This window comes from Opisthocomus hoazin, chromosome 7 (assembly GCF_030867145.1).
Source record: "Opisthocomus hoazin isolate bOpiHoa1 chromosome 7, bOpiHoa1.hap1, whole genome shotgun sequence".
Taxonomy (NCBI): Eukaryota; Metazoa; Chordata; class Aves; order Opisthocomiformes; family Opisthocomidae; genus Opisthocomus; species Opisthocomus hoazin.
In genome coordinates this window covers 32,423,179-32,451,111 of record NC_134420.1, presented here as the reverse complement: position 1 = coordinate 32,451,111, position 27,933 = coordinate 32,423,179, and the positions used below count along the sequence as shown (strand labels likewise).

Below are 27,933 nucleotides of genomic sequence, written 5' to 3'. Positions count from 1 at the left end.
GCTGCTTGAGTTTAAGGTCTTAGATACAAAGCTCCAGACAAGCTAGTTGTCAGCAGCTGTTGACAAAGTAATCATGTCCCGTAAACAATTTCCCTTACTACTTGAAGATTTTTTTAAAGCAGAACAGACCCTTAAAAATCTGCCCTATGTATTGCACAATTTTTCAAAAAGTTTGGTGGAAGAATCAAGACTCTGCTACATGGAAATGAGAATAAAGGGGGGACTTGTGCAGGCCGCTCACATAGCGAGAGGTTAGGTATGGTGGTGAATTAATATTCTCCAAGGCATCCTAATGCAGACTGAATCGTGGTGTCCTCAGTTCGAGCTCCCTGAAACTTCTCTGAACAGCTACAGTCAATGAGAAATTCGGCTTTGCTTCAGGCTTGTAGGATGGGAATTTCTTTCTATTTAAAAATACTCTTTTAGGGTGTGCTGAAACTCTGAAAAGGTTTGAAACTGCCAAAGTCCTAGACCAGGTTGCCAGAACTCTGAAAGAAAATCCAGGCTGGGAGTTTTGAGGTTGTGGCTTAATCATGGAGCAGTGCTTTCTCCTACCCAGGGCTTCTCTGTTCAGTGCTGCTTTGCTGCCCTTAACCTTTTACCAGTATTTGAAAAACATGCCAGCGAGGTTTGAACTGGGTTGTTTGGCAAGCGCGGGCCACACCTCCGCTTCTTGAAGTTGGAGCGCAGCCCAGTCCTGCGCAAAACTGCAGACCGAGCCTGTAGCAAGCAGCCCTTCACAGCCAACTGTCCCTGGACTCTGCTTTCTGCGTTTCCCGGTCAGGGTTTTGGCGGAGACGACCGGCTGCTTTTCCCATGTTCCGTGAGGTGCTGAGGGGCCCATTTCCATCCAGAGTGCTGCCTTTTCTGGCAGCCGTGCTTTTCCAGAGGAAGGAGAGGAAAGAGACTGGGTTGTATCACTGGCGGGTAAGAAGTCATAGTGCTGTCTTTGAGATGGTATCCTGTACCTGATCCGTTTGACGGTGACTTACTGTTACTGCACGTGTGGAAAACCAGTTCTGCATTTCTGCAGGAATTAATCAGAAAGTTTATCATTAGGGGAAAATTTTTGATAGAAATGCTAATGTAGATTCAAATTTTTTTACTGAATTTGGGGTCTGTATGAGACAATACGGAGCAGGTCTCTATTTCCTTAGCTTTTGGGGAAAAGAATTAAGCTGATGCCAAGTACTTTTGGGGGGGAAACTCTGCATACTGGGCTTCTCATCACTAGAGACAGAATGGTGCTTATGTGTTTTCTTGCAAAATATTCTTGATTACCATTCCCTTCCTTTCTGCTTTCTGTCTTATCCCCCAGGGCTTAATAGTCTAAAGTAGACAAAGATTAGTAATTACTTCACCTCTTGTTCATAATGCGGCACAACCACGTTAGACAAAGTGGTTTCAATGTGTTTGTCCTTTAAATGGTTTATAATCCTTCCATTGTATAAGACGGTCTGGCCAATAACCTCAATTTTGAATTGCATTAAACTGTTTGCGAAGGAGCCTTTGCGTATGAGGTCTCATATGTCATCTGATCACCTGTCTTCCCCCCCCTAAATCTACAGCTTAAAATTGAGGTGCCCGTTAAATGTCACAAGATGGCTTGCTGCCTGTATGCCTCTCTGCACTCCTGCTTGCTCTGAGATTAAAAATTATCTTGCTGACCTTTTTTTTTTTTTTTTTATGTTGTTTAGTACTTAGGAAATCAGTGTAGAAGAGACCAGTGTTAGCCTGCCGTGATTTCCATTAACCAGTAAACCACTGGATGTGATGTTTCCCCTCAGGTGCTCACTATAGAAATAAATAAATAAAAACAATTAGTCACTACTTAGTGATTTCTGCAGGCTGGTAGGGAGAGGTTTTTGTATTGACTATAGCAATTGAGCAAGTAGAGGGGCAGCAGATCACCTTTTTGGCTTGGTAGGTGAATTCCATATGATCAGATCTCTTTAACTTTCCAAAGTTTAGACTTAGCTTCACACATCTAAAGACGACATAAACCGAGAGGGAGCCCAGTGTTTGCCGCTGCTATTGTTATACTGAGCTGCTTGCACTACTCATATCACCTGACTCGTTATAAAACTTGCCCTCCAGAAGACTGTGGTTCTTAGGGCTGGGTCTGAAGTGTGATTTTGCAACTGTGGGTGCGCACTTCTGGAGGAGCAGGGAAAATGCAAGAGGTGCCTAGGAAAGCCAGGAGTTTGCTTTTAGGTTTAAAAGCAAACTTGTGCCACTATGGCTGAAATAAGGAAGAAGGGAATTATGGGCAGCAGTGTTTACGTGGGAGCAGGAACAAGATGGGGGGGAAAGTGCTCCCCTGGTAAATTGGACATTTCTTTGGCTGAGCTACCTGATTTTGCCAGGTAGCAGTGAACAGAAAAGAGAGTATGACTTAGAAGTTACATTTTTATTTGCTTTTGACAACATTTCCGTAATGAAACTGGCATGCTTATTGTGAGTCCTCCACATCCACGGAGAGATGTAGAGTATGTCCCAGCACTTACTGTATAAAGGTGGGTGTTTTGGACTATGAGAGTGAAGTCCTGTAGCTGGGATAACGTGTTTTGCGGTTGCGTGCTGCAACATCAGCATGTTCAATTCAGACAAGAGATACAGACAGTGGTTAGCAGGGTTGAGTGTTTGAGAATTCAGTCTTGTACACTCAGTTAAGGATTTCAAGGTATTTTGCTTCAGATGCACTTCCCTGAGCTCTGGAAAAGGGATCATTCTGAAAAATTAAACTACAAACTAGAAATTGGTTGCTTGCATCTGTCATGTACATTGGTATGTTGTCCTGTACACTGGTGCAGGCACAACTGTCATTTTGTTCATTCACCATACAGATTTCTTGCCTGACTTTTCCCTGATGTGTTCAGATAGAGCATGTCTGATAACTCTCATGGTTCATCACTCTGCAAGCTCACCTTCTAACATGTTATGAGCTTGCTGTGCCTTGGCTAAAAGATGAGTAGTAAAGGCACATGGGAAGGTTCTGGCATAACTGATAGCACAGGCTTGGGTGCACAGTGAAATGTCTGTTGCTTTATATGCCCTTAAATTATGACATGGGTGTGGAAAAGTGTCCTTCAGCTGTGTTATGACTGAGTGCAAATCAACAGTTGTTAGAGACCTTTGGAAAGGGCTTTCTTTTAAACATGTAACTAAATGTTGACAGGTGGTGTGTAGTAAGATGGGTATGCTATCTTCAGGGTGTTCTGTGCTTCGTCTGTGTCTGAATTCCAGATGATAGGCTACAGGAGTGCAGATTGCTTTGACAGCAGTGGGGGTGTAATCATGTAGCTTTGTTTCTCAACAACCTGAAGAGTTGCAGCACCTTTAGGAAGTCAGTGAGAATAACCTATACAAGCTTGAATTTCTCTCTATAGTTCATTCCCCAACCTGACAGGGCAGAAAGGAGTTCAGGCTTTGACTGAGGAACTAGTGACAGTGACTGAATGAAACGGAGGTGATTAGGAAAGGTTTAAGAAGGAAGAAATACTAGAATCTGGAGGGTAGAGCTCATGGTGAAATTCAGTGTGAAGGCATGTCTTGTGCCCAGAAAAAGAAAGTGCAACATGTTGATGCTGCAAATAAGAGCACTTTAAGAGTAATAGTAGTATATTTGGAGTTTACTTGCAAAAATTTAATTTGGCACCTGTGTGTGAGAACTTAGACTCTGCGTATCATTTTTAACCTTCACTTGTTGGTCAGGGTGAGTGACACTCACCTAGTATAAAGATGTTCGGTATACTACGTGTGTCTTAGTTTTAGTGTGTTCACTGTTTTGCAAAAGCTGGCAAGTATCTTAGTGATAGGAAATAGGGAAAACTCCAGAAGTGTGTGACTCCTTAACAAACATCGTACATTTCCATTTATCAGATGTGGAATGTTCAGGAAGAGTTTGACAGTTCCGGGTGCATTGATTTCTTGAGATCCTAGTTAATGATATGTAGGGCCTATGTTTTTTGTGCAGTATTTGGCATTCTGCAGCATTGTGTTGTAAGCAAAGATCCTGTTGAATTGTAGATGAATACTTAGCGTGTCTGAAACTATGATCTCAAGCCAATCATGTAGAAAATGGTGAATGTGAAGTACTGACCGTTTGTGAAAAGTGTTTTGAAATGGGATTTAAGAATACGTAAGTTTCTTACCTGGCCAGGATTGTGTCATAACTGGTGGAAATGAGGCAAGAACCTCATTCTGTTCATGAGCCTTACGCAATTGCTTCTGTCCAGTCTCTGCACTAAATTCCCTCAAGCTGTTTTCTCTTGTTTTGCCCTGCCCTGCCCTCCCTTCTCTTTCATGATCTAGGATTCAGTCGGGCTTTTCTTTCCTTTTCACATCCAGGCATTTAGATACTAATATTACTTTCCAAAAATAGCCTCCCAGAAGCTTGCATGAGCAAGGATTGCGTTTGGATCTGTGCTGGCAAAGTGGCATGCACATCTAGAGTAGTGATTTCACTAACAGTCCAGAATGAATAGGAGTTTAAGGTTTGTCTTTTCGTGCCCAATCTGCTGTGAAGTATGTGTTTCTACAAGAAAGTGTTTTTTTCCTCATTGGAAACATCATATGCTTTCTGTGTCTAGACCATGCTTGTTAAGATTGTTGCCATGTCTGCTATTACTCAAGCATGCATGTGCCCTTGACAAGTACGCTTAAACTAGCCAAGTCATGATTAAAATTATTTGAGCAGCTTCATTATCTGTTTATCCTTCAGCAGGAATGAACTAATTAAGCAATTAAAGATTGATCTATAATTAGAGGAAGCCCTAAATAAGGGGTTGTTATTTTCTGAAGTCCGTGAGGGGTTACCCGAAGACATCACTCATTTCTGTGCTGAAAGAGAATTGAATTTCTTTCTAGACTTCTTTAGTCTTCCTCCAGCACACAGAAAGCACTGTGTATGTTCCCAGATTGACTCGTTAATAGTTTATTTGGGGCTGACCAGTCTAATCCATTTTTCAGTTGTTACGTGATGAGCTTGTTCCTCTCTTTTCAGTGGGAGAAGCACCCTTACTACAACCTAACAGTAAAAGTCCTCCGAGCCAGAAACATCAAGGGTACAGATCTGTGTAAGTATTTAGTCAAGGTATTGTAAGAACAGGTGGTTTGTTCAGTGCATACTTGTAACACAGGTAGCATTGTTATAGGAACTTCTTACCTACACATAGTGTATTGCCTTTACGTCTGAACAAAGGCTTCTGTTGTAAAGCATTATATGTATTCTAAAGGCTTGATGGGAAGCCAAGCTGCAAATTAACCTTGCTACTTTGCAGAACAAGATCAGATAAGTCCTGATTACCTTTTACCTCCATGCTTCTTTGTATGTCCTACTGTGGTCTGGTTTTTTTGTTTCTTTGTCTGGATTCAGCCCTCTGGTCATGGCAAATTTCTCCCTTGCTGCTGCTGAACAGTTGTCTTGCACATGAAAGTAGCGTTCTTCAATTCTAGTCTCTAAATGTTTATTTTTCTCAGTTGTAGTAGTGCTTTCTTTCATGTGTCTGCTATTTTGTTTACATCATTGAAGCTTTTTAAGGAGGTAGGTGGTTGACTGATTCAAAGACAAACTGCTTTTTTACCTGTTTCTGTTTTTTATAGCATGGTATGTATTCCTTTCCTCTTACACTTCTGTGTTGAGTAAAGCTCTCAGGGCTGTTTGGGGCATTTGGATCTTTAAAACTCATTTGAGGTATAATTCCTTCCGATTTAATACAGTAAAGTAATCTGCCTGCCTTAAGTTTATATCTGACATCCAATATCAAACTGCTGGAATGCTAAATGACTGTCCCAGGGAATGGAAAACCCTCCTGAAAGACTGAGAGCTAGAATCACACTATGAAAAGAGGTTGTTTTTATGGCCTTTCTGGTCAACTGGAGTGAAGAATGGTTCCCATACTTGCATTATTAAAGGGACCTTAACTGGAAGAAGGATGGACTCTGAGACAATTGGTTATTTTCAGGGAATGGAAATGGAAAGCTCAGCTCCTGGCCAGACTCCCAGGACATAAGATTCTCATAGATAAGCCGATGAAGTGTGGGCTGGATGAGCAGACAGGGAATTGGATTGAAAACTGGATGAATAGAAGAGCTCAGAGGTTGGTGATCAGTGGTGCAAAGTCTAGTTGGAAGCCAGTAAGTAGTGTTGTAACCTAGGGGTCGATTCTGGGTCCCATATTGCTCGGTGTCTTCATTAATGATCTGGACGATGGAGCAGAGTGTATCCTCAGCAAGTCTGCTGCTGTTACAGAACTGGGAGGGGTGACTGGTACACCAAAGGGTCATGCTGCTATCTAGAGGGACCTCGACAGGCTGGAAAAGTGGGCTGACAGGTCAACAAAAAGAAGTGCAAGTCCTGCATCTGGCGAAGAACAACCCTGTGTACCAGTGTATGCTGGGGGCTGGTAGGCTGGAAGACAGCTTTGCAGAAGAGGACCTGGGGCTCCTGGTGGGACAGCAAGCTGACCATATGAGCCAGCGATGTGTCCTTGTTGCAAGGAAGGCTACCGGTATCCTGGGCTGTGTTAGGAGGAGCATTGACAACAGGGTGAGCAAGGTAATCCTTCCTCTCTACTCAGCACTGGTGAGACTGCATCTGGAGCACTGTGCCTAGTTCTGGGCTGTCCACTAGAAGACATACTGGAGCTACTGAAGAGAGTCTAGTGAAGGGCCACTAAGACTGTAAAGAGACAGGAGCATCTCTCCTCATATGAGGAAAGGCTGGGAGATCTGGGACTGCTTAGCCTGCAGAAGAGAAGGCTCAGGGTGATCTTACTGGTGTATACAAGCGTCTGAAAGAAGGAAGTTAAGAAAATGGAGCCAGACTCTTTCAGTGGTGCCCAGTGATGGTACAAGAGGCAGCGGGCCAGATATCAGCAGTAATCTCTTTTGAAAAGTCGATCTTCCTGATTTTGAATAGTAGTCTCTTTTATGATGGGCTTTGTGGTTTGGGTGAACCAGAAAAAAAGAAACATGGATACCTAGTGTTCAATTTGCTGCTGTTTAAAGATTAAAGGCTTTGGCTTGACAAGCCCAGACTTGAATTTGCATGATTCTGTGATGCAATGAGAGCTAGAGAATGAGGAGCGCATGGGAAAGAGTATGTTTGACTAAAATTGTTCTGATGTCTGTCTCTACACTGTCTGCTGTAGTGTCCAAAGCAGACTGCTACGTGGAACTAAAGCTGCCCACTGCATCTCCCATAGTTTCTCGAACCCAGGTTATTGACAACTCTGATAACCCAGAATGGAATGAAACTTTCCAGTATCGAATCCATAGTGCTGTCAAGGTAAGGAGTACACTTTGTGGAGCTGGTTGGGCTGCCTGCATTTGTGCACTGGCTTACTTTTGATACTTCATTCAGAACCTAGGGATCTGAACTTCATTACCCTCAAAACCCGTGTTGCTTGTAAGCTGTCAGTCTTCTTCAGTGGTACAAAAAGCTGAACTATGCATATCCAGGGATAGCCACAGCATTTTGTAACTGCACTCTCATGTAAATCGCAGCTAGAATTTTCCGTAAATGTCGTTGTGATGCAACTCGGGAAAAGGAAGTTATAGCACTACCTGGTAGAGTACAAGGAAATTCCTAGATAAAGCAAGTTTCTGTTTGAGGGTTGCTTCTACTTTGACAGAGTAGCTGTTGCCTTCTTGTAGCTCCACTTGCCTTGCACAGCCAAGTGGCTGAGTGAGGGTAACGGGAACTAAATTTCAAATCACTTTGGTATTTAGTTAATTCAGTCAAGTTTTGCAATTAGTTCATATGATTGAGAAAAGCAAAATTCAGACTCTTAGAGATAGTACTTCTGTCTGCTGTCTGAGCAGCCCTGACACTGTTGAACAAAGTCTTCAGATTGTCAGCATTCATTCTCAAAGTAGACACTAATGGTAGAGAGAAAGAAACGGTACTTCAGAAGATTAGTTTTAGTATGGCACTATTGCTTTGAATAACATCCTAGGCTTTGTAATAAGGTGCTTATTAACAAGAAGCTATCCCCCTGACTGGAGTACCTTTCCATAATGGTTGGTGATAAAGCTGGAATGATAATTGACTTAAACGGTAAGAAAATTGCAAACTAAGCTTTAGCGTATGTAAGCTTTTTCTTCCCCTGCAGACACACAAGGCCTCAGTCTGGTTAGAATTATGCTGGCATAGCCTCACAGCAGTAAGTTCAGTCTTGTCCCCTTGAAAACTTGTTGCCGCAAGGCCATTTTTTGGGTGCTGTATGTGCTCACTGTGACTATTTCAATTAGCTTCTGCTGGACTTACATGCTCTGAGACAGTGCTGAGCAGGAAGTGATAGGTCCCTGTAACATCCTGGGCTGAATCATGCTGAAAGAGTGGAAATTGCTGTTGGTTTCTCAGGTGAATCTGTGCCTGAAGCTGGAGAGTACGGCCACGTGCATTCAGCTAGGTCCTCTCTAGTTGGGAAGCTCAGAAAATCTTTTAGCTAAACACTGTCAACTAGGAGCTTTTTTGCTTAACTATGATGCAAGTCCTGCTGGAAATAGTGAATTCTCTTCATCAGTGGGAAGAAGGGTATTGATTAAACCATGGAGTGTCTATTGTATGCAGCTACTCAGGTTTGTGGAAGTGTTTCTGTCTCTTCATCTGAAGCTGTTTATTTCTGCTTGGTTTTAGAACATTCTGGAATTGACGCTCTATGATAAGGATGTCCTTGTCAGTGATGAGCTTACGTCTATTGTCTTCGACGTAGGGGGCATGAAGCCAGGTCAGCCCCTGCTGCGGACTTTCAGGTTGAACCCTGAGGTTAGTCCCTGGCTTTGGCCCAGGTCAACTGTGAAAAGCTGCAGTTTATTGTTACAGAAATCCAGCAGTACATGTTGGTTTATCTGCCTGTGTTGTAGAAGTCAGAAGGGGAAAATGCATCAGCCTGTGACGACAACATGTATGGTTTTACTGACATCTGAGATGTCTCTCAAATCCCTAGGGATTTTCGTGTGTGTGTGTGTTCCCCAGTCTGTGGGATGCCCAGCTAAGTTAAACTTGGGATGACTGCTGTCTTTCAAAAGATGTTAAAACACCTTTGAAGGAAATTGATTTTTCAGGAGACTAGAAGGGCATAAACCAGGCTTAAAATGAAAGGCTTTTGCAGTCAGCAGTCATTTTGGGGACTGCAGGCTCTTACTTAGTTGATCATCATCAGTTTGCAGTGAATAAGTTTATTGCTGCAAAGGTTACCTCTATATTTAATAAGTCAAAAGCCTAAGAAAAGCTTATTTTCCCTGGGTTATGTTCAGTTACATTTAACCTCTGCTTCAAATGCATTGCTACAACAGGTCTGGATTAAAAGGTAGCTAATAATTTGTTTCTTCGAGAAATTGGGCTTCAGTGCCGTTGGTGTGGTCAGAAGCAGACTAACTGGTATGTGGTTAGCAGGCAGTTGTTTGTCAGTGTCACAGGCACTCTAAATGATTTGTGATCACGGAAAGAGGCTTAGTAACTCCCTGGTTCCCACTAACTCTGTTCTGTTTGCTGAATGCTTAAGTAATCTTGATCAGTAATTGTGGAACTGGAAGCTTCAACTTCAGTAGAGAGAAGTACCTAAATTGGTTTCTATTTGGTTATTTTAAAAGCTGCGTTAGGTCTGGTATCAAGCATTTACTGTATGCTATGGCAAGGAGAAAGATTGCTGGATCAAAGTCTGTTTAAAACAGGCAGCAATGATCTCAGAGTGCAAACTGCTGAAAGAATAAATGGGAGGAAGCATGAAAGCCTCATGTAGAAGGCATTTGCAGAGATGGTGCTGCAGTGGTACTTGAGCCAGAAGAGGGAGGGCTTTTTTTCTCATTAGCAGAATAATGGATCTGAGGCCCCGCTCTCACTTGCGTGTACTTGTCTCCTCAAACATAGATGTGTGTGGTCATATAGGATATGCCCAGGAAGAGAGGAATGTTTAAAGGACAACAACAAAAGGCATTACTTAAACCTTCCAAAATTTAATTGGAGCTTTTGTAAAAGCAACAAGAATAGTTACTATAGTTTGTAACAAGAAGAAAGCTTTATCTCTTGGAAAAACTTCTCATAACTATCTTCAGGGTCAAGGGTCACCTGTGTCCACCTTTTATTTTCAAAGGCTAATGAAGAGCTGGATGTAGAGTTTTACTTGGAGAAGTGGTGAGTCTTACCTGAAAAGCTGAATGAACTTGTGCTCTGCAGATTTTTCATCATAGTTGCTTTTTCTATCCAGGGACAGTCTTGCCGATAAAAAGGCTTTAGAGTTCTCTGGTGTTCAGGTTTATTCACCAATGGTTGATCACAAATATGCTAAAAGCTCCAGTCACCAAAATTTTTAGGGTGGCAAAAAAGAAATAAAACTTTGCTGGACTTCATGGGAATGGCAGCACTGCGAAGTAATGGATGACCCACAGAGGTCCCTTCCAACCCCTACCATTCTGTGTGATTCTGTGATTCTGTAATTGAACTTTCTGTGGATGAGTCACTTAAGAGTGGAAAGCTTTCACAGTTAACCTTCCAATATAAACCATTGAATATTTAATCTAATAGTCTATCTAAGCTGAGCTTTTCTCCAGGTCATTGAAATGTCTGAGATGGGGAGATCTTCTGGCACATGCATATAGTTGCAGAGGAATTTTCTTCTGTGTTTTTACCCCCATTGTTCTGTAAAGGGAAATATACTTGGTGTCAGTCTAGTTGGCACAGATCTCTAACAGTGAGAAACTTTCTCTCCTGCCTCTTTTCCAGGCAGTTAGTTTGTAAAGTAGGATGAAGCAAATTAAAAACAAAACTCATTTGCATTAAATCTCTTGCTTTCATAGCTCAGATGCCCCTGCAGAGGTATTGACTAATGGAGTTCTTGTGGTGAGTACATGGAAGTCAATTACATATATGTTGGGATTTACTCCTGAAGGTAGGTTTTTGTAGCGAGAGGACAAGAATTGTTGAGAATTCAACTTCTGCATCCAAATAGCTCCTGTTCTCTACAGCATCTGCCCCTCTTTTTTAATTTACTGGTTTAAAAAGCTTCCTCAATTTTTAAAAAATGTCTATAGGAGGCTAGTGATCTTGCAGATTGTACTGAGTTTTCCAGCCTCGATGCTGGCCAGGTATAGTCCCCCTTCTTACACTAACACCTGTTACTTCTAACCGTCTTTCAGTCCTATTGGTAAGTAGGTGATACCTCTTGAGTCTGAGTGGGAGGCTTCATCTTGAGGGATTTGTCTGTTTTCCAGGGGCGATCAGTCTAAGAAAATTGGTGCATTATACATTAAAAATACAGGTGTTACCACCTCTTTTCTTGCTCAAAGGAAAGGGACTGGAGTCATGTTTATAAATTAGGAGAAAAGGATGGGAAAGAGTTTGTTGTTATTGAAATGTAGAGTTTTAATATTTTTTTCAGGAAAAATCGGTGACATTTAACAGCACAGTTGTGCAAACTATTTCACAGGAGATAGTCTTTTGTGTTCCTATTTCTCTTAGGAAATCAGGCTTAGATTCAAGCAGTGGAGTAGTTTCTTATCTTTTAGATCAATCATGCACAATTAAGTATCTCATCTGCTGTTCTAGAAGGGAAGCTGATGATTATATGGTGTGAGAGACTAGATTTCATGAGGACATGGGCAATCCAGGACAGAAAGTCATGGCAGAATTTATGAAGTGCTTGCTTGGATCTGAACAGGTTCTGAACAGGTGCTTACCTTTTTTTAATGCATATGTAAACCAACACCCCAGGTGTTGAGAACTTGTAATTCTGCAGTACTGATGGCAAAAAAAAAAAGTAACTGGAATAGGAGGGGTGGTTCTGATTTTGAAATGAGCAGATAATCCCATCCTACTGAAGCAAAACTTGCTCTTGATTTGAAAGACAAAAATAGTCCTTAGTGTTTTTTGACAGCTTGGAGCTGTAAACCTACACCTACTATAGCAGGTAGATTAAGCTTCAGCAAAGAATTGAACCAGTATCTCGTAACCAGAGCTGGTTTCTTCTTTTCATAGGTTCATCCTTGCTTGTCTCTGCAAGGCACTGTCAACAAAGAAGAAAAAACAAAAGAGAAACAGCAAGGTAGGACTGCGTGCAGAGTTTAAGTCAGATCTCTTTTTTGCCATGTTTATTCCTTGGGAGAGAGGAGAGACTTGATTGTTTGTCTATGCAGTGCATTTTTATTTGCTGACTATAAAATTGACTTTAAGTAAATTTTGCTTTTATTTTTAATACTGAATAATATTGGGTCACTTCCACTGGGTACCACACAAGAGTTTTTGCTTGCGTTTTGATAGTCTCAGCTACACTTAACAAGTATCTGATTTTCGACATTTATTTGAATGATTGCTCCTGTGGTGTAAACTTCTTATTCTAATGCACAGGGAGTTGTGAGGTCAAGCTGTCTGTTCCAGGCGCGTATCAAAAGCAGTTGTGTATTCCTTGGAGACCAGACAATGAGAAAGATTATGAAACCTCATTTGTCTTTCATGTGGATAAAGAATTGTGTCCAGAACTGCAAGTGGAGCTGGAGCAAACCATATCTGTCCTACAGGTAAGCATCTGTGCCGACTGCTACGAAGTCTACAACCACTTTTGAATAAAGCTACTCTGAAACCAGTGCCTTTGTCCATGGAAATGTCCTTAAACATAAATCTAATGGCTTTAATTTGATCCTAAGAAGGCCGGGGACTTCTTCAGATATTTAGGGATGTTTTTTTTGTGTGGATTATTCAGGTATGTGTGGATGTCAAAGCTGGCATTGGAAGCAAGTTTCTTATGAAGTCCCCTATGGATGGGGTGCTAGGGACCATCTATTACGAAGGTTACTCATCACTTCCAGATATACTTTTTTGCTCAAACCTAATTCTGTAATGTTCTAACTGCTTAGATCAGAATTTTCTAGGCTAGAAGGCTGTCTTGAATGGATGCATTATTTTTCTGGTTATGTATTAGGAATTTATGGGCAGAGAGAGAAGTTTATCATTGCTTTATATGCACTACTATTTCTTTTTTGTTTTAAAAGTTGAATGAGAATTCAGATTTTTCATTGTATCTCTGACACTGGGTAAGGAGGTGAATTTGTCTTAAAATTACACAGTCCCCAACGCTTTAAAATCTGTTCAAATTTGGGGATTAAAAAATCCTGAATCTGCACATGCTTGCTACATGAAGAAGACTTCTTTACTTTCAGCTGTTGAGATACTCTATAGCAAGTTTTTTCTCTTCAAAGCTTGGAAAGCAGGTGCCACTTGCAAAGGTTGATTTAGCTTTGTCTGTCACTTCACAGTTTATACAGGTACCCATGCAGTGTGTGTAACCCATAGGAGTGTCTGAATACTCAGTATGATGACTGCTCCCAGTGTGGCCAGACACCAAAAATGAGAGCAAGGAAACTATTTACTCTCTGATGTTATTTGTCCCCACAAGCAGTTGGGCAGCATGAGTGCAGATGGTGATCTTGACTACTCTAGAGGCAGCTGTGGAGAAGGGAGCACAAAAAGAAATAAGGAAAAATAGCTTTGCAATGGGGTTGGTTGGGCAGCAACCGTGAGCAGAAGAGAGAGACCTGGACTTAAGTAGTCAAAAACTCGGAGCCAGGCAAGCAAAAACACAGTGTAAGTCAATTGTGGAGATGGGCCCAGGTGGTAAAGCTCAGCCCTCCGTTAGCTAGCAGAACATACTACTTCAAGAGCTGGCATAGAGCACAAAGCTATCCAGCCTTGACCGTTCCTCTCTTATCAGAGGTAGGACAGTGCCAGGAACGTAGTAACGTTGCTTGCCTTGTACCTAAATGCATGTTGTTTGCCACTGTTAGGAGAAGGACGGTGGGCTTAGAGGGACATTTGACTCGGGACAGCTGGTTTTGGTCAGAAGACATCTGTGAAATCTATGGGTAGTTCCTTGTCTGTCTTCAGTTCTTATAAGAAGGGTGACAACCTGTTGTTTATTTAAGGTGGTGTCTCCTCCCAAGGGTTGAGGCCTGTGGTGAGTGTAAAGGCTCCAGCCCACCTGGTACGCTGTGTAGGTGTGAGTGTGGCCCTGTGATATGCGGTGCGTTTTAATATACCTCTTAAATTTAGGAATCTGCACACAGCTTTGTTTTGACAGGCTTGAGAGGTGGGCCCGTGAGAATCTCATGAAGTTCAACAAGGCCAAGTGTGAGGTGTTCTGTACATGGGTCGGGGCAATCCCAAACACAAATACAGGCTGGGCAGAAAATGGATTGAGAGCAGCCCTGAGGAGAAGGACTTGGGGCTGTTGGTTGACGAGAAGCTCAACATGACCTGGCACTGTGCGCTTGCAGCCCAGAAGGCCAACCGTGTCCTGGGCTGCATCAAAAGCAGCGTGGCCAGCAGGTCGAGGGAGTGGATTCTGCCCCTCTACTCTCCTCTGCTGAGACCCCACCTGGAGTCCTGTGTCCAGCTCTGGAGCCCTCAGCACAGGACAGACATGTGCCTGTTGGAGCGGGTCCAGAGGAAGGCCAGCAAAACAGTCAGAGGGCTGGAACACCTCTCCTATGAGGAAAGGCTGAGAGAGTTCAGGCCATTCAGCCTGGAGAAGAGAAGGCTGCACGGAGGCCTTACAGCAGCCTTCCAGTACCTGAGGGGGCCTACAAGAAAGCTGCAGAAGGACTTTTTACAAGGGCATATAGCGAGAGGATAAGGGGTAATGGCTTTAAACTGAAAGAGTGTAGATTTAGATTAGATAGAAGGAAGAAATTCTTCACTGTGAGGGTGGTGAGGCACTGGCACAGGTTGCCCAGAGAAGCTGTGGATGGCTCCTCCCTGGCAGTGTTCAAGACCAGGTTGGATGGGGCTTTGAGCAACCTGGTCTACTGGAAGGTGTCCCTGCTCATGGTAGAGGGGTTGGAACTAGGTGATCTTTAAGGTCCCTTCCAACCCAAACCATTCTGTGATTCTATGATTAAGAGAGCTTGCTACTTGCTAGTACAACATGGGAGAAAACTCAAAGATTTCCTTGCAAACTTTAATTCGCTTTGCTTGTAAGCGGTAGTTATGTTTTTTAATGACATGCTCGTATTTGTCCCTATGGCTTTTACCTTATTTCCTATTTTGTGGTATTTTTCTGTATGTCTAATGCTGTTGCCTTGTTGGTATCCTGCTTTGAAGACAGAATGCAAGTTTGCTTGTGAGCTTTCTGGTGCATGTCAGGAAACAACTATTTTGGGGGCATATTTTATGTTTTGAGATGAAGCTTTTTGCTTGTGGCAAACAACTATATATATATATATATATTAAAAAAAAGAAAGCACAGGTGTTTGGCTGACAGAAATAGTCCCAGCAAAGATCTGTTAAGCAGAGAGCAGGATGATCTTGGAAAGACTAAATCTTTTGGGAAAGATTTAGCTAGCAAACAATCCTTGAGATCATTATGTTTTGACATGTGAAAGTGGTATCTTTAACTTTTTTCTGGAGAGCTCAAATGACATTCTGTTTTTTATTAGGATGGTATGAACCCTGATATGGAAAAGCATACTACAGTTCTGGGATTGGGGACTGTACCAGTTAATTCCCTTCCTGTTGGACAAAAAGTTGATAGAATTGTTTCTCTGGGAGAGGTAACATCAACATTTTGCACTTGTTTTAACATGCTTGGCATAACCTTTTCCCCCATTGCCTATAGGCACTTGGAAAGTTAAGCTGCACATGATTGTTAGGAGTGCTGTTTTTTTGGAGACCTGGAATGAAATACTGAGATTACTCAGTGCAATTCTAAAAATGTTTTCATAGTTGGGTCTTGCAAAATAAATATAAAGTTCATCACTTTCCAAAGCAAAAAATCTGCTAGGGTGTGAAAGAAAAGTATCAGAGGAGGAGAAAAGCAAGAATCTTGGAGAAGAAATAATTTTTTTCACCCTGTTCTGAGTAATTCTTTTTTTTAAATGTCTGAAATATGTGCAAGGGAAAGGTGTTCCAGAGATGTAGTTTTATGGGCAAGAGTGCTGTTCTAGTTGGTATCTAGTGACCCCATTGATGTCAACCTCTAAGTTAGTAGTTCCACCTGTGTAGTTGCTATCAATTGCAAGATGCATTCTCTCTTTTCACAGGGACAGAGTTTGGATATGAGTTTGAAAACTGAAGAGAGGTGAGTGGAAACCTCAAAGACCTCTAAAAATCAGGAAAGGCCTTTATTCTTGTAGTGATGGCGCTGAGTGACTCTCCCCACTGTTCTGGGGAGGTCTGTTGTCTCCATTGATCACTTGGGATAGATTAAAAAAAAAAACTTCAGTTATTTTTCTTCTGGAGGCTCTTCACTTTGCAGATACTATCTATTGGCTTGTTGTCAGTCCTGCTGAATTCTGAACAAATTTTGTGTTCCTAATATTTAAATGTAAAATAGCTGATGGTGTGAACATTAAGCAGCTTTGTTGGGTACAGATAGTTCCCGGAATATGTGCATTGCTGTACTGACAAATAGGAAAGGGCATCTCAGTGTGTGAAGAGCTTGAACTATAAAATAGAGGAATGGTGCAAGAAAAGAATGAGAAGGGGAGATTATCACACAAACCTGAGCAGTTGGCTAGTAAGTTGATTGGGTCATTGGGTGTAGAAGTCATTAACTGATGATCCTGCTCCCCTTTTACAAAGTCATAGCAAGTTTATCGGTATTCAGTTTTCCCCTTCTGCCTCTTAAGTTCAGAAACTTCTGTTTTAAGGTCGCTCTTCTCATTTCTCCATCCAGGTCAATACAGTGATTTTAATTGCTCCTCATACAATCTTATTTACCTACTGAGAATCTTTCTTGCTTGGTGAAATTTCTGAACCTTAATTGGAATACTGTTTGGCACAAGCTTTGTATTTAGACATTAAGGGAGAAATGCAACTGGGGAGAAATTTCATTTTTAATTCCAAAAGCTGTTGTTACAAGTTGGTGTATAGATACACAATAAAACTTCACTTAAGAGTTTGATCCAGTGATTCAAATCAGCAGCTAGATTGTGTGTTCACAGAAATTGCTTTTTCCTGGTAAATACAAATCCTCCAAAATTTTGCAGTTTTTTGTCTTGATTTATGTTTCAGCACTTGGGATCTTGATATACGTCTGGGTTTTGACCTCTGTAAAGAAGAGAGAGAATTTTTGGACAAAAGGAAGAAAATAGTTTCTGAGGCATTGAGGAAGACTCTTCACTTAAAAGAATCCCCTCCAAAAGATGAGGTATTGAGCACAGTGCTGTAGTGAGATTAGTAAAATTCTTTGTGCTTAGTTGATAGTTAGCTATTGTAGGATTCTTTACCTGTAACCAACAGATAATATGGTTTGCTTTCACCATGGCATGAGATAAATCCCTGTGAATTTTCAGTTCTGAAGTCTTAAATGTTGTTGTATTTATAAAATTTTGAGGGGGGTGTGTGTGTTTTGGAACACAAAAAATTGAAATTTCAGAATCTGTGTACTTTCTTTAGTTGAACTCATGTGTATTGGGCTTTGAGCTCTGGATTGTGATGGGAAAGTCTGCTTCAGAATGGTTAAACTGAAGCTTGGGCCATGGGAACAGCTTCCTAATTGCTCATTTGAGGACATGTTTGTATCTAGGTAGTGTGATACCTTGCTCTCTGTTCTTTGGGTGCTGTTTTAAGAATGATTGTCCTTTTTTGTTCTTATGTGTATATTGTATGGCATGCAAGGAAATGTGTGGTAATATGCATAACAATTTCAGTAAGTGACTGTCCCTAAGACGACGCTGCTATGTTTTATAGTAAACAATATATTTCAATTACAAAGCAGAGAAAGGAGTTCTAGTTGAAATCAAACCTGAAATTACTTGAAATGCAAATAGAAATAGCGATTTTTGTCTCTTATTTTTATAAGAATGAGACTTAAATGGGATCAGTTCTGTAATTTATTGGCAATTCGAAAGTCTGTGATTGTAACTCCGGAGTTTGCTGTCTGCAGGTTCCAGTCATAGCGGTACTGGGATCTGGAGGTGGGATGAGAGCACTGACATCATTCTATGGCAGTCTTGCTGGACTTCAGCAGCTGGGCCTTTTGGACACTACAATGTATCTGTGTGGGATTTCTGGTTCTACTTGGTAAGTTACGTGTTGATTCCAGAAACATAGTTGAATATGGTAGTGTTGATGCAAAATAAGTCCAAAACTGCACTTGTGCCAGCTGTAGACAGACAATGGAAGTAAAATATTGTGTCAGTTCTCACTTGTGGGTTCTGATGGGGAACCTAAAGATTATGAGGTTCATTATCACTTTAGCTACTGGCTAAACTTAATAGTCTGCTGCTTTTGCAAACCTGGTGGTTGAATATTAGAACATATTACGTGAATAAAACTGCTGTGTGTTCCCTCAGAGTCCTGACTTCAAAAACTTTCCCCATTTCTTTGCTCTTGCCAAGAAGATAAATGAGGTGGTGCATGTCACTGGGAACATGTCCACATGGACTGCTATGCCGCCACCTTCCAAAATGGAGTATGCAGCTGAATAGAGGAATAGCACCGGCTTGCCCTTTCATGGACTGGAGCCATGTGCTGAAGTATTAGATATGGCTAGAATGTTTCGATAGCTCAGTTATTGAAGTCTGTGGTGATATCGTACCTCATAAGTACACATTGGTTTCGTGAAATGTTTTCACTGGGGAGTTGTGCAACCTGACAGTAAAATCCTCCCTTCCGGAGCTTTGTGTATTAGGTGAACTCCTATGTACTTAGCATTCTTCCACTAACCTTGTGATCTGGCCTGCCCCTTTTGATTCAGAGACAGCCTTTCAAACAAATGTAACCATCTGTTCATGTGGATAGCCAATAGTCCAAACTAGTTTCTCGTTTAATCAGACTTGTGTTCTGACGAAGGCTATGGCCTCTATTGCTGTATGCAGTAGCACCCTTGCTGTCAGCCAGTCTCTCAGGGTTGTTATGGCCTGGAGTTAATTCATATTTATGAACTAGTTCACGTGTGCTAGTGTACGATGCTTGGAACATCCTTGAAACGTAGGTTAACAATCAAGATGAAGTTGTCCTGTAGGTCTCAGGGTTTTCAGTGCATTTTAGAGTTCAGAGATCCATTATTATGGTCTCTTCATGATGTTTTATCTTTTAGCTAGATTTCTCAAGCTATTAGTTCAGTGCTGCAGCTCTATAATTAGCTAAAATTATTGTTTACACGAGGGTCATTATTACTGATGACACTAATATAAGCATTTTCAGGTGTTTATCGACGTTGTATCAAGACCCTGACTGGTCGCACAAAGACCTTCAAGATGCAATCAGAAGAGTTCAGGGTACTGTGTCCAGCAGTAAAGCAGGGGCATTTTCCCCAGAACGACTGAAATACTATTTCCAGGAGCTGAATGCAATGGAGATTAGTGGACGGAAAGTTTCCTTTACAGATTTGTGGGGCCTTATTGTGGAGTATTTCCTACAGCAGAAGGTAAAAGAGTTCGCATTTGGATATGTACTGCTGTTTGTCTTCCAGATGGGAGCTCTGCCCATCCACGTATAGTGTGTCAAGAAACCAATTACTGTCCCCTGTTGTGAGCGGTTCTGGAACAGATGGTGTTGTGGAATAAACGTAGGGAGTTCTCATCTCTTTCTGCCCTGGGTTTCCCAGCACCCTTCTTTAGTAAAGAACTTTGAAGTCATATAGATCAGTGTGATAGAAAAACATAGTGTTTATTTGGAAGGACTGTTATTAAATTAATAGCTTTTGTACTGGGCAGGTTAAGCCTGAAAGAGTGATGTTAGTTTTGCAAAATGGTGTTACTGTGCAATATTTGCTGTGCTAATTGAAATTGGAAAACAGAGGGGTAAATAGTTTATTAAGAACACCAGACATTCTAAATATGCAACTACAGAAATATTCTGGCAAAATCTGACCATGTGCATGAACAGAGGGAGGAAAAGGGACATTGAATTAGTAGTATTGTTAGTCAGAAATGCTAAGCAACAGCTTCAGATTATCGAAGTTATGGGTACAGAACTTAGCAGACTAAAGTGTACTTCTCCTTCCTTGCTTGTGACTAGGAAGATCCATCAAAGCTGTCTGATCAGCAAGAAGCAGTGAAATGGGCCCAGAACCCCTATCCTATCTATGCAGCTGTCAACGTGAGACCCAATATTAGCAGTGATGACTTTGCAGGTATGAACATGGCAAATTTATTTTTGCTTGTTAAAATCCATAAGTTCCTTTCACCCATCCAGTTCCTTGGGTAGTGAGTAGCTGACAATAGGAAACATGGCTCAAGCAGCAGGTGGTAGTGCAAGAGGCAATAGGATGCTGACTGGCAGAGTGTTATCATCCTGATTGCAAATGGCTATGTGAGCGAAAAGAGATTCAACTCTGTTGGCCACTCTGCATGTTTTGCTAGAAACTACCTGAAGTTTTCAGGAGCTGAGGGGGAAGATTCTGATAATACACGAGCCTGTGTCTGAATTGGAGAATTGAAGTCGTTGGTAATTAGGTGACCTACTTTCTTTTATAGTCTCAGATAATCAGGTTGTGTAGGATTCATGTAAAATGATGGATTTGCAACCTTGTAGCATGCATCATCAAAACTGTAGTATTTAGCAATCTGGGTTATTGCTGATTATATAGTTACACTAAAAAAATGAAGACCAGTCCTATTCCAGGTCACTTGAAACTTTAAATATAATGCAACAGGTGAGGATAGATATGGTGAGACAGGAACACAAATGCTAGTGTCCATCGGTGTGCCACTATGGGACCCTTTTGTTTGTTTTGTTCTGGAGGAGTGTGTGTGTATGACAATGAATTTGATTTTATAAATATTTGTGGAAGGCTTTCAAGCAGGAGGGGACACTTTGACAAGCAGACAATGAAGTCTGACACAGTAGGTCAATGGAGTTTTCAAGTCAGTACTGTAATAGTTCCGAAAAGATGGCAAGTACTGTGGAGAAAGGCTGAGAAAGATGAAGTAGCTTCTATGTGTGATGGGAGCCATCAGAATGGTTTAAAGTGGAAGTAAAATAGGCAGGTTTATTTCTGCAGTAACAAAGTCAAGGTGGAACAAGATGGGGTTTTTCTCTCCCCCCTGAAAATCCAGGAAGAAAGTAGGTTGTCTTTAGTCAATGAAAGCCCGTACAAGAGTTTTTAATGATCATATGTAAGATAGAGGCTCACAGAGGAGAGTGGCAGGGAAATTCATAGTGATTGTGAAAGAAGTGGAGGGAGACTCCCTTCTTGTCCAAACCGAAATCAAATTAATATTTTCACCTATGTTTACTTTGAGAAGAGTAAATATCCTGTTGGCTTGTTCTTAGAATGGTGCGAATTCACTCCCTATGAAGTTGGATTTCGCAAATATGGAGCTTTTGTCCGAACAGAGGACTTTGACAGTGAGTTCTTCATGGGACGGCTCATCCAGAAACGTCCAGAGCCTAGGATTTGTTTTCTACAAGGTATGATCTTACAGTAATGAATAAAATGGGGAGAAGGAGAGGAGCTATGCTGCTTTTTGAATTCATTAACTTAAACCCATGCCTTTTTGTCCCTTCCTAAAGAATTTGAAGAAGGGAAAGATGTCAAATCTTTCTCCAGAGGCTTGGGTGTAGGTTCATAGTATTACAGTCTGAAGTCCTGATTCTGCAAGAAGACGCTATTATGAGCTGCTGGTTAAAAACTTCTGCTTTAGGTCTTCCCATTGTCTTTCTATCTTGCCCTTGCTGATAGAAGAGCTTTTCTCTTGGAGAAGTTTCTGCATTATATTATTACATCAGAACTTGTCACATGATTAACTGAAAGGTTTAAACTCAAGCATCACCTGTTAGAATAGTAGGGGGCAAGTGACAGCCCTCTCCCATGACAAATGGCAGCTGAATTATAGACCTTTTGGTTACACTGTGAAAAGCCTTTTGAGTATTAAATTCTTCCACATTTCTCCTGCAGGAATGTGGGGTAGTGCCTTTGCCGCAAGCTTGGATGATATCTGCCTGAAGGTGGTTGGTAAAGGACTGGGCTTTCTAGATTCTTTCAAAGATGTTATCAAAGTTGTAGGTAAGAACATACATTAAAATAGTAAGATTTTTCAAAAGATTCCTGATTTTGGAATAATCATACAAATAATATGACTCAAAAATGTGATGTGTGTAGTTTTCAAGATTAGCATAAAGGATGGATTTGGACAGATCTCTATTGTACTGTGTGTTGTTCCCTTCCATCACACATAGTGAAGAGAGTAATCATAGTTTTTCAGTACACTTTCTCTTCTTTTTTTTTAAAATTTTGTATCTGACTGACTATAAATTTGGGCTAGTTCTGGGAGCTATCTTAAACACATATTGCAGTGCAGGGGTCTTAATCATGAGAGAAGGAAGAAACAGAAGCTGGACTGCTAAGCAGGAGGTGGAAAATAGGTCTTCAGTTACCTCCTTGGCCTGGTTTTTCTAATCTTGGATAAGCTGGTTGTGTGCATGTGTGCATTGTTCTCCATTTGTACAATGCCTCCCTAGCAGTGAAAAGGAACTGTATTAAAGGCTGAGAGTTGCTCAGGTGCGTAGTTAGAACCTTATCATAAGTAGTGGAGACAGATTTTTTTTCTTCTCAGCTTTTGCAATCCTTGTTTTTTCTCCCCAAGCTTTTGTTGTTGTAACTATAAATGCTGCTGTGTGTGGATGACTGTTGCTGTCTTATGAGACAGAAGTGGTTGTCACTTGGTAACAAGGGCTTCTTTGTGTGGGTTTGAAATGAATATGGACAATGATTTATGTGTAGTGTTATTCCCTTTAAACACTGCAGGTAAACTACCCAGCTATAGAATATGTAGCTCGTTTAAATTTAACTACAATACTTTTTTATTAGAGGACATATTCAGCCTTAGGTCAACTGGTTAAACATTGTAGAAAAAAGTCTGATTGAAATGTTGGAGCCGGATAAGTGTTTTCTGTGTGTTCTGCATCCTTCTGTGGCTTCTGCAGATGACTGCCGAAGATTCCATTTCCGAGATCCAACACGACTGAAGACTCGCTTGGTTATACCTGGGGGCCCCTTGTTACAAATTTTTCAGGATTTCTTCAAGTCCCGGGTCACATGTGGAGAAACCTTCAACTTCATGCAGGGATTGTATCTTCATAAAGATTATGTTAATATCAAGAAATTTGTGGCTTGGAGAGGTAAATGAGTCTGTATATATCTGGGATATAAAATAGTGTGTTAATATTCTGTAACAGTCGATGTTACAGAACATAAGTGAGCTTGACTTTGTTCCAGTGAAGTCAGGGAATTTGCTCCTTCTTACACTGCAGCAAAAAAAGTGATCTATATATGTTCTGCCGTAGAAGGCAAGCTCATCATCAGACTTCACAGGTCAGTCTCAGATGAACATGCATGTTGGAATGTCCTTTTTTTCTTCTTATAGCCCCAGCATAAGCTTTGTGTGTTGCCTGTACTGAGAGGTGTGTAATGAATCGTTATAGTTACTTGTGTTACTTGGAGTGTCTTCCAGGCACTCATCTGGATGCATTTCCCAACCAGCTGACCCCTATGGAAGAGAGCTTGTATTTAGTGGATGGTGGCTTTTCTATCAACTCTCCCTTTCCTTTGGTACTTCAGCCAGAGAGGGATGTGGATGTTATCTTGTCATTTAATTTTTCCTGGGAAGCTCCATTTGAGGTGAGAGATGTAGCTGACTATTATTGCATGAAGATGAAAGCACAGAATCATGTTCACAATGGCAGCAGATCAGTTGATGCTGAATACAAACACTAACAAAAGGGTGCATTAAAATAAATCTTTACCTCTATTGTACTATGCTTTTTACTGTGAATGTCATGAGGAGATGGAAAGTGACAACTGCAGTAAGATTCAAAACTTTTCAGAAGTCTAAATAGATTTTTACCTGAAATAAGAGTACTTCTTTAGCTCATACGATCCTTGTTACTTAGTTGTACACTTCCAAGGGAAAAGTGCAGAAAAGTCAAGGTGAATATGTTTAGAGTAACAAAATGTAAAAAGTTTCAGCTGCAAACTGTTGATGTTTGGTAGCAGTCTTCAATTCTGCTTTTCCTTATTCTTCTGTATCACCAGCCAGATAAATTGTTTCTGCCAATTTGAAGTTAGATTTCTGTCACTTTTTTTTTTTTTTTTTTTTTGAAAATGTCTGTCCCTTCAAGAGTTGTAGTTAGATGATCCTGGAGGTGTTGCTGGTATTCTACTGAAATTATTTTTGTTCTTTGACAACAGGTTTTAGAGCTGACTCAGAAATACTGCAAGGAGCAGGAAATTCCTTTTCCAAAAATCGAAGTGAATGAGGAAGATGAAAAGAAGCCAAAAGAGTGTTACGTGTTTGTGGATGATAATAATCCAAAGGCTCCAATTGTGCTCCATTTCCCATTGGTGAATGACACCTTCCAGAAATACAAAGCTCCAGGTAAGAGAGCTGTATCTTAAATAACTATTTTTACAATCCTTTGGGTATGTTGACAGCGAAAATTCAGTGGGGTTGGTGTCCCTCCTTTCGTTCTTCTTGGTACTAACCCTGTAATTATTAAATTGTTACTTTCATTGAAGGTGGGATCAGCTTCAACTAGTTTCTTGGAAGGGAGAGTGGGAGAAGAGGCTGACCATTAAAAATGATAAAAATCTAAATGCTGGAAGAATCAAAATGAGGCAGTATTTTTGCTTCTTTCTTATATTAGATTTAACAAAATCAGGTTACTCTGAATATATAGGAAAGCACTATAAATCAGATTAAACAATAAGTTAATCTGTTTATTGGATATGAACAAATCACTAAGCAGCAAAGTGTTGGGGACCAATCTGTATGTCAGATTGTGTAACTCAGTGCTAAGTGGCCTATGCTTTTGCAGTGTAAGGTCAAGTGATAAGTGATTCTTGCTTTATTCAATGTGATTAATATAGACTGTAAGGCCCACCTCAGTCTTATAAAGCAAGAGCACTGGGATGAAATATAGAGCTGTAACTTTAAGAAGAGGCAGACAAAATTCAGTGTCCTATTTCTCCCATGCTGGGTGGAAACAGCATCCTGAAGAAAACCTTTGGAGTACAGAGAAAAGAATGCAGGACAGACGCAGGCAAGGGATATGTAAGGCACTGCATTAGTGCTGTCTGTATTAATACTATAATAATTGCCAGGCACTGGATGTGTTTCTGTATCAACAATGAAGAATTTCACAGTGTTGGGCTTGAATGGGGCTCAAGACTACTATTTCTATAATAGCAATAAGCAAGAGAATTTTAGCGAATTACTTCAAAGTTCATTTTTCAAGATTGGTATTTAAATGGCAGGGTGTTAAAAGCATGAGTTACCATGTTTTGAAGAGTACATACTAACCACCTAAGGTCAGTTGAACTTGGCGTGTTAGTGTCTTTTATTTTACTGTAGAACAGCACTTCCATGAAGAATTGAGCTTTGTATTTCCTATTTTGAGCATGATAATCATGGAAGCACTAAACAATTTATTACAATGAAAATGTATTTTAGTTCTGTATTTTGGAGTCTAATGGAAGTAGAAAGGGTAATACTACTTTAGCTTCAGATTCCAAGCATTTTGGATCCTGAAGGAGCTGAAATCTGTGAGAAGGAGCTTTTGGGAAAAAGTTAAGGTTCAACAGAGTTATCTGTGATAACCTCCTCGCAGAATCCAACTAAAATGAGTCTCCCACAGCTGGGTGGTTGTGTGTGGTTTTGTTGTTTGGTGTTGTGTTTTTTTTTTTTTTTTAAACTTGCTGCAGGAGTTAAACGTGAATCAGAAGAAGAGAAATCCTTTGGTGACTTTGTCATTGAGTCAAAAGATTCACCTTACCGTACACTAAATTTCACCTTTGAGCCGTATGATTTCAGCAGGTTAGTGGAAGTGAATCGCTACAATGTGCTAAACAGCAAGGACACTCTCTTCAAAAGCCTGAACTTGGCTCTGCAGAGGAGAAAGTTGAAGAAAGTCAATGTGTCCAATACATGAGCATCTTCTGTAGCTGAAGATACAGACAGACTGCAGTGTACGAAAGCCATGTCGTTCAAGACAGAATACTGAAAATCAGGAGCTGGAAGCTGTTGTCTTGGGAAGGGAGTAGCACATGTGACACGGAAAATTCATTCTAAGTAACAGATGCTCTTATGAAAATGTGAGGGATGTACAGTACAACATGGATGTTGCTTTCTTGTGTGGGGAAGAGTAGGGATTTATCTAGCCCAGTATCTCATCTTACAGTGGCCGATACCAGATGACTAGGGAGATCTGTTCAAACAGTTCAAGCATCTGGAGAATAATCTTCCAAACTCCACCGACTTAAGCACCTGTTTTTGTCAAAGGTGCAGAGGTGTTCGAAGAAACATTGATTTGTTCTATATCTTTGTATTTCTTGCTTTTTGAACCTCCCTCTATGAACTTCTACAATTTACATCATCAGGCATGGAAGTCCACAAGTTGTGCCTGTGCAGCGAGAGAGGAAATGTGTCCTTTTGTTTTCAACTTGCTACTGGCTGATGCCCATGTACTTTCAAGACCATACAGTCATTACCTGCTTTACATTACTGCCATTCATGGTTTCAGAGATCTCTGTGATACTTCCTTCCTACCCTTCTCAAGGATTATAATGGCTTTTAGTCTCCCAGAAATTCAATATGGAGTACCTTACTTTGGTAACCGTTTGTTTTTAGGAAATAATAGTTCCGTTTTTTAATATTTAACAATTAAAGACACATCACGGGATTGTGGTGTTTCTTCCTACACTTTGATCATGACGATCTGATGAAACTTTAAAAATGCTGTAAATATCATCTTTCTCTTCCTGTGTAAGAGGAAGGAAGGCTCCTTTGAAGAGTCTGAATTAGGTATTTTTTCCTTACACTTGGACTTGCAATTCAGTGAGACCTTTGTTCAAGGAATTTCTGTGTGCGTCTATATATTTTAGAAACATCAATATTCAAGATAGGCATACCTTATAAATGTGAATTGATAAAATAATGTCAGATGCTGCTGTGCTGTGGGATGGAGTTCACCTCACTTTGCAGAAAGCTCAGAGAAAGTACTGAATTATGCAGTTGGAAAACATCTTATATGTTAGGACAGCAAACACACACAGTCTACTTTTGTGGCTTTTAGATTGCGCTGAATGTACTGATTCTGTGTTTGAAAACTGGAGATAAGAAATTTGTCTTCTCTGAGATGATGTAAAGGCTTATAAATGGGTATGATTCTTGATTTTTTTAATGTGTTTCTCTTAATAAATATTAGTTTTGCTAATGTGCTTTTCACAATTTTTCTAATGAACATTTGTCTTGATATATTTTTCCTTATTCCAATAAAAAGTAAGCAAAAAAGTCAATGTAGTACTGTATTGCATGATTTCTTTTATTCCAGCAGGATACCTGACAGTGGGAAAGTGACTTACCAAGTCCATCTTGGACTGGTGCTGCACAGCAATAGAAAGTAATCTCTTCATTATGAGACTTCTCTTTGAGGAAGCATGGCTCAAAGCTGATTTTTTTAATTTCAAATAGTGATTTCATCTGGGTGATTAAACTTTCTTGATATCTTGGATGATGGATCCTTTATGTCCTGAGCACTTATTTACTCAAGCTGAAATAAGAGAAACAGCAACTTAATGTTACCATTTTTCTTTATTATTGGTGCTGCACAACTACCTGCTTGGTAGGATTTGGACATCTGTCATATTTGAAGAGTGACTTTTGTATATTTTTCTATGTAAGTTTTTAAAGTATTCTTGTCTCGGTTGCCTTTCAGCCTGCCACCATGCCTTTGGATGTTTGTTTGTAGTAGGATAGGATTTTCCTTTCTTACTCAGGAGTTGTTGAATTGCATGGTTTGACTTACTTCTGCTTTCTTGTTTTTGAGGTCCTTTTCTAATTGGAGATGCTTGGACACTGTGGAGACATAGGTGTTTAGATACCAGCATATAGATGGGAAGGTGGAATGTTGTTCTCCAAAAACTGTACCTACTTAAACAATGGAGTCTTTTAAGGCACAGTTTCTCCGTAAGTTCTGCTACAGTGGCAGAG

General features: G+C 40.6%; 1 protein-coding gene across 5 annotated transcripts; it reads left to right on the top strand.

Annotated features, from left to right (window-relative positions):
- Nucleotides 1-596: 596 nt before the first annotated feature.
- PLA2G4F (phospholipase A2 group IVF) lies at nt 597-27,245 on the top strand. Of its 5 annotated transcripts, none has more exons than XM_009933091.2 (20): nt 691-927; nt 5,006-5,078; nt 7,155-7,291; nt 8,645-8,773; nt 10,101-10,141; nt 10,804-10,846; nt 11,981-12,047; nt 12,350-12,519; nt 15,433-15,546; nt 16,036-16,073; nt 17,009-17,144; nt 17,883-18,019; nt 19,145-19,367; nt 19,961-20,075; nt 21,218-21,355; nt 21,843-21,950; nt 22,871-23,065; nt 23,398-23,564; nt 24,135-24,321; nt 25,647-27,245. In XM_009933091.2, exons 1-20 carry the CDS (start codon nt 817-819, stop codon nt 25,871-25,873), a joined length of 2,556 nt encoding a protein of 851 aa, XP_009931393.1. In that variant the 5' UTR covers nt 691-816; the 3' UTR covers nt 25,874-27,245. The 5 variants fall into 5 exon arrangements, with proteins under 5 accessions (XP_075283718.1, XP_075283719.1, XP_009931393.1 ...); XM_075427601.1 differs by having other exon boundaries at nt 692-927; nt 7,209-7,291; XM_075427603.1 differs by lacking the exon at nt 25,647-27,245 and having other exon boundaries at nt 597-927; nt 23,388-23,564; nt 24,135-24,223.
- Nucleotides 27,246-27,933: the final 688 nt, after the last annotated feature.

Coding starts and splice junctions, on each gene's coding strand:
- PLA2G4F (XM_009933091.2), top strand. CDS start 817: ATGTTCCGTGAGGTGCTGAGGGGCCCATTTCCATCCAGAGTGCTGCCT. Junction 10,847..11,980: donor TGACTAATGGAGTTCTTGTG/GTGAGTACATGG, acceptor TTCTTTTCATAG/GTTCATCCTTGCTTGTCTCT. Junction 15,547..16,035: donor GAATTGTTTCTCTGGGAGAG/GTAACATCAACA, acceptor CTCTTTTCACAG/GGACAGAGTTTGGATATGAG.